The 10,276-nt window shown below is 43.2% G+C and overlaps 2 protein-coding genes across 3 annotated transcripts in view; one reads left to right on the forward strand and one right to left on the reverse strand.

The window, feature by feature from the left end:
- Riok1 (RIO kinase 1) overlaps nucleotides 1-10,276 on the reverse strand; it is a 70,485-nt gene that overhangs the window by 22,628 nt on the left and 37,581 nt on the right. Inside the window, exons 1-4 of one of the 2 annotated variants that reach the window (XM_050142768.1) lie at nucleotides 5,801-6,051; nucleotides 2,365-2,563; nucleotides 1,153-1,243; nucleotides 126-195 (exon numbers count right to left, since the gene is read on the reverse strand). In XM_050142768.1, coding sequence (XP_049998725.1) covers nucleotides 126-195; nucleotides 1,153-1,243; nucleotides 2,365-2,563; nucleotides 5,801-5,871 — 431 coding nt within the window. In that variant the 5' untranslated portion in view covers nucleotides 5,872-6,051. Of the gene's footprint in view, nucleotides 1-125; nucleotides 196-1,152; nucleotides 1,244-2,364; nucleotides 2,564-5,800; nucleotides 6,052-10,276 lie in introns of those variants that run through there. The other variant, XM_050142769.1, reaches the window with a different exon arrangement.
- Nucleotides 9,128-10,276, forward strand: part of Cage1 (cancer antigen 1) — a 33,664-nt gene continuing 32,515 nt past the window's right edge. Inside the window, exon 1 of the mRNA XM_050142771.1 lies at nucleotides 9,128-9,837. Within this exon, the coding sequence (XP_049998728.1) occupies nucleotides 9,730-9,837 (108 nt within the window). The 5' untranslated portion in view covers nucleotides 9,128-9,729. The remainder of the gene's footprint in view (nucleotides 9,838-10,276) is intronic.

Here is a 10,276-nt window from a genome sequence, read left to right on the forward strand (position 1 = left end):
AATGAGATTTACAAAAGCATATGCTAATAAATGAGAGCACATAAACATCCTTTGCAGATCAACTGTACTACTCAGTCAAGAAATCAGGCTTCACCAACCATGCTTTTCATGAAAACATTACTTACGATTCTGCTTCTTTTTGTCTAGATTTCACGGTGACTTTATTTATGACAGAATCAGTAATATTCAGTTTATCTAAAAATACAAAAAAAATACAATGTAAATAATACAAAAGACAAAAATAGTTTCTAAGCAAGATACTTCCCCCTCTACCTTCCCCTTTCTATATAGTTTCTTAATAGAATTAAAATATATTTTACTTATGAGACAACAAATTAAGATATTGTCTTCACAGTGATTACTTACAGCACTATAAATGTGATTTTTGAGTCAGAATTCTAAAGTTCCAGATATCGACATAGCATTGGATCTACATATTAAATCTCAGATACTTATATTTTGTACAGTATAAATAATACAAATATCTGAATTCAAAGTTTAACTCTAAAAACTTCAGTTTCTTTTCAAGTTAGAGGCACATCACAATTGTGAAATACTTATGTAATCTGATATTTATAGAGTGTACATGAGAGACACTGGGTAGGTTTAGAGTCAAGATGGCACAAGGAGAAAATGAAGGCCTTGCACTGTTAAAGCAATATAGTTCAAACTGGGCTGGCTTTCAACTAAACAATTAACACCATCATAAAGTCTCTAACCAAACAAAATAGCATTTTTAGGCTGTCTAATAAAAAAATCGAATGCAAAACAGGCAAGAATTGTAATGAGTATCTGAAATTTCATATTCCTACCACAACAGATAAAAAAAATGAAAAGAAAATATGAATTAAGATATTTTCAGTCACTAAAAGTTTCTTTTCTTCATTCAGCTCTATCACGAAGTTGAATACATTTACTTCTTGAGCCAACAGTACTTGGAAAAATCTCTTCATAGCCCAATTATGTAATGTTTGTTTATTTTTTTTTTTTGAGACAAGGTTTCTCTGTATAGTTCTGGCTGTTCTGGAACTCGCTCTGTGGTCCAGGCTTGCCTCAAATTCAGACATCCGCCTGCCTCTGCCTCCCGACTGCTGGAATTAAAGACATGCACCACCATTCCCCAGCTAGGCAATGTGTCTTTTAAGAACTTACTTAGATTGATTTTATTTTCAAATTTTTGCAAGGACTTGTCAATTGGAGTAGACATTTTGGCAGAATTGTAGTTAGAAGTCTGACGATTTGCCTATAAGAAATTAGTTTAAAATAGGATTAGTTATAAATTCAAGCCTAAGATTCATAATTACACGTGTTCTAAACCGCTAAGTCATCTCTTCAGCCCCTTTAACTTTTAAAATAACTTTTGGCCTTGGGAATATAGATTAGTAGTACAATACTTGCCCTTGGTTTGATCCCTACCACCACAATAAGTAAAATTCAACTGGTGTTTCCTATCATATACATGTCTGACTAACTGATCTGATTTTTGTCATGCTGGGATGCATGGCAGACAAGTGTTCCAACAATGCACTGTTAGTATTCAGGCATCTGTACTGGGGTCCTTAGGGTCCTGATAAATACATCCTCAGCTGCAGCCACTAAGAACACCTCTACCTCCCGTCTCTGTCTCTCTCTTCTGCCAGGAATTGGTCTCTACTCCCCCCGCTGCCCCCTTATCTCTCCTCTTCCAATAAACTCCTATGTGTATGTGAGCGATGGCATTTCTCCTTCCCACCATTTTAAAATAAATTATAACATGCACTGCACACCCAACACAATTTAATTGCTATAATCATCAGCAACCAAAAGTAACAGCTAACATTCAGCATGCATACATATCACAATTGAAGCCGAAATTACCTGAAATTTCAAAGAAAAGATAAAGTAGTGATGGAGGAAGGTCTTTGGTTAATGAAGAAACTGTTTGGCCTGATAGGTTAGAACATAGGTGGGTGGAGTAAACAGAACAGAATGCTGGGAGGAAGAGAAAGTGAGGCAGATGCCATGCCTCTCCTCTCGAGGGCAGACATGACGAAGCTCCAGCCCAAGATGGACATAAGCTAGAATCTTCCTGGCGGGTCACCACCTCGTGGTGCTACACACATTAATGGAGGTGGGTTGATAATGATGTGAGAGTTGGCCAGTAGGGGGCTGGAGCTAATGGGCCAAGCAGTGTTTAAATGAATACAATTTGTAAGTTGTTATTTCAGGGCATAAGCTAGGCAGGCGGCTGGGAGCCAGGTGGCAGGAATGCAGCCCGAAGCAAAGTAGAGAACTAAAGAGGAAGATATCTGCCCCCCCCCCACACACACATGCATGCAAACACACACACACAATATAAGCAGATTCACAGAATGACTTCCATACCTGAGGGTTACTGCCTCCATTCCCGGTACAACCCTTGGTGAGTTTTCCAGTTCCATCATCCCAGTACCAATCACTGTCATATTCATAGCTGTCTTCCTCGTCGATCTCACCCTCATCCTTTACCTCTGTCACATCATTCTGAAGGTTTTGAAGTACTGTGTCGTCTTTTGCTTGAATTGACTTCACTTCCATGCTTTCACTAGACATAAGAATGTTCTGGCATATTTATACATTCTCTAAGGAGAAAACCATACACATACATACAGTCCTAAAGATTCCCTTACATGCTGGGCAATGGTGGCACATGGCATATGCCTTTAATCCCAGCACTCAGGAGGCAGAGGCAAGCAATCTAGTGAGTTCAAGGCCAACCTGGTCTATAGAGTGAATTTCAGGACAGGCTTATAAGCTACACAGAGAAACCCTGTCGCAAAAGAGTCCCTTACATTTCCTAATCTGTTTCATCTTCTTCATCTTTTTTTTTCTTTTTTTATTCCTTTTCTGAGACAGGGATTCTCTGTGTAGCCCCAGCTGTGCTGGAACTTTGTAGGAGATCCTCCTGTCTCTGCCTCCTAAATGCTGGAATTAAAGGAGTGCACCACTACACCCAGAACCAGGTTCAATTTTTATAAAACGTTGTGCATCCCAAACAAAACACATCCACCACCAAATTCAAAACAATTGTAACCAGCTTTGACCTCTCATGCAAAGAGCAGGTCAGTCATCACATAAAACAACTAATACTATGCACTAGTTAAAGACATGGTGTGTAGTTCAGCATCACACAATACAGCAGGAACAATACCGACATCAGCGTGGGTTTCTGGCAAGGATGGCATGCAAAGTTAGTGAACTGATATCCCCACTCCTTTTCTTAAAAGACTAGTGTCTCATCATGTAGCCAGGACCTGGAACTTGCTATGTAGACCAGGCTAGGCTTGAACTCAAAGATCTACCTGCCTCTGCCTTCCTAGTGCTGGGATTAAAGATGTGTATCACGTCATCTGACCATAAAAATAGCCATTTCCCCCCTAGTTCTGAGGACTGAACCCAGAGCTATGTCCTTTCTAGGCAAGTTCTCTAGATCATAGAGCTAAATCCCCAGTTTTTCCTTCCCACTCCCAAGTTATTTATTTATTTATCTATTTATTTATCTATTTATCTATTTATCTATCTATCTATCTATCTATCTATCTATCTATCTATTTATTTATTTATGGCTCTGGCTGGCCTGAAGCAAACAATGTAGGCAGGACTGGCCTTGAATTCACAGAGATCCACTGCCTCTGCTTCCAGGGTGCTGAGATTGAAGGCACTGTCACCAAACCTGGCCCCTTGTATTTTTTTAAAAGAAATAAATTCAGTTATCAATTCCAATGTATTAATTGGCTACAGCTCACTGGGCTTCAAATGCCAATGGGCATGAGTAGGAAAAAGCGAGACAATCATTTTAAATAACTGCAACTTACTAGGACTTCATTTACGTATAAAACACAAACGACTCCTTCACTTAGCCAATCTAATAACCTAGAATGGTATTTAAAGTCACTACTGTGCAAATGATCCTGGTGTCCTCAGTCCCGACTAGGCAATCCTCTGCTGTGAGAATGTCTTGCACAGATAGCACTGCCAGGCTCTACCTACCTTCAGATGCCACTAGTATAACCCACCCCCAGCCCAGGTGTGACATACAAAAATGTGTCTGGAGATTGCCATGTCTCTGTGGCACAGTGGCAGAATCCAGTCTCCCAGCGGATAGCAGGTACGCGGTACCCCACCAACACCATTACACACTGACCAGTAAAGCAGGCTGTTTCTTCTTCCCACTAAAACTCTTCAGCAAGAATTCCTACGAGAGGATCTAGAACCAGAAGACTGGAGCTCTTTAATTTCTCTTGCTAACCCCCACACATCCTCTACTAACTTACTATATGTTACTGTTTACTCCTTTCTCCTTTGCAATATTCACCATTTAATTTTAACACAAATAATTTGCCTTTTTTTTTTTTTTTTTTTTGGTTTTTCGAGACAGGGTTTCTCTGTGGCTTTGGAGTCTGTCCTGGAACTAGCTCGGTAGACCAGGCTGGTCTCGAACTCACAGAGATCCACCTGGCTCTGCCTCCCAAGTGCTGGGATTAAAGGTGTGTGCCATCATCGCCCGGCAATTTGCCTCATTATTAATACCAGCTTCCCATAACCTTCTTTGTCAATCAAAATGGTAGCTAACACTAGATATGACACACAGCCTAGTCCATATATATTTATCAATATCACTATTAATTGATGGATAATATCTACATGACATAAAATACACAAAATTCTTTGTTGCTTCAAAATGACTACATTTAATTTTTTTTCTTTTTAATGGGAAGTTTTCCCTCACTGCTTTCATCAGATCACACATTCAACTTAACCACAAAACCTCGACACTGCTACCGCAAAATCATCCTATGGCCACAGCTCTAGGAGCCATCATGTTTGAGCCTGGGTTTTTTTTGTTTGTTTGTTTGAATTCATTCTCTGTTCTAGTCTGTTTGTTTGTTTGTTTGTTTGTTTTCGAGACAGGGTTTTTCTGTAGCTTTGGAGCCTGTCCTGGAACTTGCTCTGTAGACCAGGCTGGCCTCGAACTCACAGAGATCCGCCCGCCTCTGCCTCCCGAGTGCTGGGATTAAAGGTGTGTGCCACCAACGTCCAGCTCCCAAGAATATCTTTTATGTAACTGATCAGTTCCATTAATTCATAAATCAATTGACTCCCTGGATCTGCTAAAAAGCTTTCCTCTGGCCTTATAAAACCTGAACAGTCAGTATCTCAACTCCTCTCCGGCACCTGTGAGGCTCTACCTGGCCTGTCTCCCTTCGGCCTCAGTTCTCCCCGTTGCCCTCTAGGGTTTTGTTTTTTACAGTCAAGAGGAATCCACTACAGGGCCTTCACTTGGCCACTTGGCAACAAACGTTGTTTCTCCTCTGCTTCTTCGAGTCATTTAATCTAGACTCTTTTTCTGTGTGTGTGGTTTTAGTATTGGAGATGGAATCAGAGCCCCATCTGTTAGACGAGCGGTCTCCCGAGCTATTAAACCTGGCTCTTTCCTGCCGAAGGCATCCGTCCCATTGAAACCATCTGCGTCTGCTCTCCCTTCCAAACAGACAGCAGAGACTTGGTTTGTCTTGTTCAGTGGAGGCAAAAGTCTGCTCTGTCTATGTGGAACCCTGTGTGTAAGGGGCGGGGGAGCCCTACGATTCTCAATTATCCCCAACTCTGCTTCTCTGTTCATCATTCTGGGAACCCAGGCGCCCTCCCTTGACAAGAAGTTTTCACGCCCTGCCCAGCTGTAAGGACAGACCCTGAGGAAACCACAGTCCCGACCCGTCAGGTGTCAGCTCCCCGAGGGGACTGCGGAGCCTAAGGAGTCCGTGTGTGGTCTCCGGCCGCCTACCTGTCGGACGCATCCGCGTCGTCAAACTGCCCGGGCACCACCGCGACCATCCTATCCCGACTGCAGTCCATGGCGAGAGAGGCGGCCGCGAGCGGAAGAGACGGCTTTTCACCTGGCGAACCCAACGGCGTCTCCGCGAGTCCCGCCTCACACAAATCGCTCGACCACCGCCAGGCACAAAACAGCAACCAAGCGCCGCGGAGACACAGCTTTTATAAAGCTCAATGCCGGAAGTTCAGGGGCGGAAGCAGTCACACGCAGTTCCTCTCCCTGCCGTACCGCCCTCCAGGAGCAAGTGCTTTACGGTGGCTCGGAATGGCCAATCCGCGTTGTGAAGTGGGCGTGTTTCATTGATGGTAGGAGAGGGCGTGTGGCGGCGGTTCTTCCCCACCCTCTTTTTCTGGCTCCGCCACGGCGTTTCCAGCTTCAGAAAGTCAGGCCTCTTATCCCCCGGCTGCTCCTGAAGACTCGCGTCCTCTGATCTCCTTCCTCCGGACTGCAGCGAGGTCCAGAGGACGTCACACTGGGACGTTCGAGCTCTCGGCGACACAGCCAGCTGGAGGCTGCCCTCGAAGGGGACGGTTGGAAGGTGGTCTCCCTCCCGCGGACCCCGTGTGCCGGAGGAAACCCGGAATTCTCAGCCTGGGGCCGAGAAGCACTATGGATCATGGAAGTGAGCACACTTTTGCGCCCTAGAAACGTTGGTGCGTTGTTTTGAGATGCAAATGGGACAAATGGGTTTGGCTTTGTTTTTAGGTTGGTGTTACTCCACTGAAGTACTAAGTTCAAAATTTTACATTTGGCAGGAATGTAACTCTCGTGAGCTTTCTCGCTACTTTTTTTATTATTATTTTGTTGTTGTTTAAATGGTATGTAGAACCGCTCGCGAGCGCGTCTGTATGCGAGCGCACGTGCGAAGGTCAGAGAATGATTTTTGGGAGCCTTCGCTCTTTCCACCTTGGGCTCCAGGAACCAAATCCAGGTCGTCAGCGCTGTTCCGTCCGCGTTTAGCCCTCTTGCAGGCCCTTACTGCAAATCTCAAACCGGCGCGGGGCCTGGTGTGGGGGATGTGAGCGCACGCCTTTAATCCCAGCAGAGGCAGAGGAATCTGAGTTTGAAACCATCCTTGTCTACAGAACGAGTTCCAAGACAACCAGGGCTACACAGAGAAACCCTCTCTCGAAAAATCCAATCCCCCACACACACAACCAAAAACAAAAAAGACTTTAAATATAACGACTAACTGAACATTGAATAAGTATTTTTAAAAGTGAAAGATGGAAATTTTTTTTTGAGTAAATTGGCAGATTATACAGAGTTATAGGAGGCATGAACAAACCTAAAAACGTAGTGGGAACAGATGGCCTAGTGGTTAAGAACATGGGAGTTCATTTCCCAGCACCCAATTGGGTGGGCCACTCACAACTACTGAAACTCCAGTTCCAGGGGAGTTACCTAATTTTTTTTAAAGTGTAATTGCAAGTCACAGGTCCATGGAAAAGAGAAACCTTTTACATCTGGAAAACGTCTTAAGGATTTTCACATCCCTGTCATCAATGCCCAGGTAGAATTTATTTGCAAGACAGGAAAGGTGAGCAGAAGGTGGAGTCTTTCATACTTGACCACGTGATGACATCGATTTGAAAACATCTTCAGTAAATTAAATAATTAACAAAGTCATTCAGACCAGGCGGTGGTGGTGCATGCCTTTAATCCCAGCCCTCGGGAGGCAGAGGCAGGTGATCTCTGTGAGTTCGAGACCAGCCTGGTCTACAAGAGCTAGTTCCAGGACAGGCTCCAAAGCTACAGAGAAACCTGTCTCCAAAAACAAAACAAACAAACAAACAAAAAAGCCCAAAGTCATTCATGCAAATAGGTACTACTGTAAGCTTACTAACTGTAAGACAATCTGATAATAAGTCACTAGAATGTAGGATATTTTTCAGTTGTCGTTTAACTGTGTAGGCCAGAGTTTCTTAACTGAGGATCATGGCCCCATATGGGAGTCGGCATGTGGGGTCATGATAAATTCTTGAAATTCTTGACACCCAAAAGATTGATTCATAATAAAATGTGTAATGAGCCGGGCAGTGGTGGCACACGCCTTTAATCCCAGCACGTGGGAGGCAGAGGCAGGGGGATCTCTATGAGTTCTAGGCCAGCCTGGCCAACAAGAGCTAGTTCCAGGATAGGCACCAAAGCTACAGAGAAACCCTGTCTTGAAAAACCAAATAAATAAATAAACTGTGTAATGAATCTGCTGATTGTCTGGCAATGTTCACCTGTGATAACATCCCACAGCTTGTATTGTGCATGCCATTATACCAAGCCACAGCAGCAAACACTGCCTGAAATACCTCCCTTCAGATGTGTTAGGAACTAACATGTTAGGAACTGCAGGGGTTTATGTACATGCAATTTTCTGGTCTTACAGAAATAATCGTTTCATTGCGGAAAACAGACTTAATATTTTCCTACTGGCATTCCTCAGCATACAAATAGCAAAGCATTTGGATGGTATTATGTCAGATAAATGTCTGATTAATATGTAAACTTGCTTTCCTATTTAACAAGTGGTAAAATTAACTTGTATACAAAAATTGTTTTAAAATAAATGTCTGTATGATTTGTCATGGGTGTTTTATTTACATGTAATTTCACAGAAAAGATTGTGAGTGGAAAAGGTTTTTAAAAGCCCAGTCTAATCTACCCCCACTTGATGTAGAAAGAGGAAATTATAATACAAAGATTAGGGGCTAAGAAGGTGGGCTCAGCAGTTGTTACAAACTGTCATATGTGGTATGTATATAATACATATGTAGTACATACTACTCTTACAAAGGACCCGAGTTTGGTTCTTGGCACCCAACTTCCTGTAACTCTAGCTCTAGGGAGTCTGACACCTCTGGCCTCCAAGGACACGTTGAATCCCAGGCACAGATCCACACAGAGATTCAAACACATATACATTATTAAAAATCTTTAAGAATAAAAGGAAAGTTAGTGGGGGCAGAGAAAGAGGAGGGCAGACATAAGACTAACACTGGCCTGTTTATGGTAGGAAGTATTGAAAAGCTGTAAATAGCCAGGTGGTGGTAGTACCTTTAATCCCAGCCCTCGGGAGGCAGAGGCAGGTGGATCTCTGTGAGTTTGAGGCCAGCCTGGTCTACAGAGCGAGTTCCAGGACAGGCTCCAAAAGCTACACGGAGAAACCCTGTCTCAACTAAACAAAAACAAAAAACAAAGCAAAAAAAAAATTAAATTTCAACGCTAGTTTTTTGAAACAACAGGTGTGGTGTGGAAAACCTGTACAGTGTTGAATTTGATTTAGTGTAGTGAAGGAGAAGGCATTGAGCAGAAAGGTGGTATTTTATGAAAACATAGAAGTTTCTGATAGTATTTTTGAAATAATAGACTCCTTCACTTTGTAGAACATTATTGGATAGACACTACATACATTGGCTTCTTTTGGCCAAATCACTATTTATTGCAATACTAAATCAGAAAAATGACATTTTAAGCTGGGCTTTGGTGGCACATGCCTTTAATCCCAGCACTCGAGAGGCACAAGAGGCAGACACAGGTGGATCTCTGTGAGTTCGAGGCCATCCTGGTCTACAACCCTGGTCCTTTGAAAGAGCAGCCAGTGCTCTAAACCTCTGAGCCATCTCTCCAGCCCCCCTCTTTGTTGCTTTCTTGTTGTGAAGAGGGGTAAAGAAAGTCTCTTCACGTACTGATTGACACTAAAAGCGTGTCTTTTTGTTTGCTTGTTTTGAAGACGCCGTCCATCATTTGGCAGTTAGAAATAAGGACTCTCAAAAGTTTTGGTCATCATCCCTGGCAGTGCAAAAACAAGGGGAAAGTTCTTGCCGCCATCCTCAGATCCTGTACATTTTGAAGTGGAGACTTTCCATGAAAATTTAGAAAGCATGTCAGAATGGGAAACAATAGATGTTTGTGGGCCTCCTCAAGACGTCTCCTACTCAGACTCACTCTTCTGTGTAGAAGCTAGCTCGATCGCGTCAGATTGGCCTCAGGTGTGCACTCTGCAGTAATAAGTTTGAGGAGATCGCTCAGATTGCTCTCATGTGAACATTTTTTTCAAAGGTATGAGGGATGGTAAAAGATGTCCAGTGGGCACAGAAAAAGGGGCATGCAGGACCTGGTTTTCTTATCTTGGGGTACAAAAGGTAGTACAGTGTTACAGACACAGTGCTAAGACGGAGCCTTCCTGCTCATAAAGTTCCAGGCATGCAGCTAGGGGACACGTTTCCAGCTCAGTCAAATATAGGTATCCCTTGGAGGCCAGAAAAGGGCACCAGATCCACTGGAACTGGAGTTAGATGCAGCTGTGAGCGGCCCAGTGTGGGTAGTAGGAACTGAACTTGGGTCCTCTGGAAGAGCATCAAGTGCTCCTAAGCAGTTACTAAACCATCTTTCCAGCCCTTCAGAGAAAAAAAAAAAAAAAAAAAAAAA

The sequence above is a fragment of the Alexandromys fortis genome, unplaced genomic scaffold (genome assembly GCF_014885135.2).
Source record: "Alexandromys fortis isolate MF-2015 unplaced genomic scaffold, M_Fortis_MF-2015_v1.1 scaffold_5, whole genome shotgun sequence".
Lineage (NCBI taxonomy): Eukaryota > Metazoa > Chordata > Mammalia > Rodentia > Cricetidae > Alexandromys > Alexandromys fortis.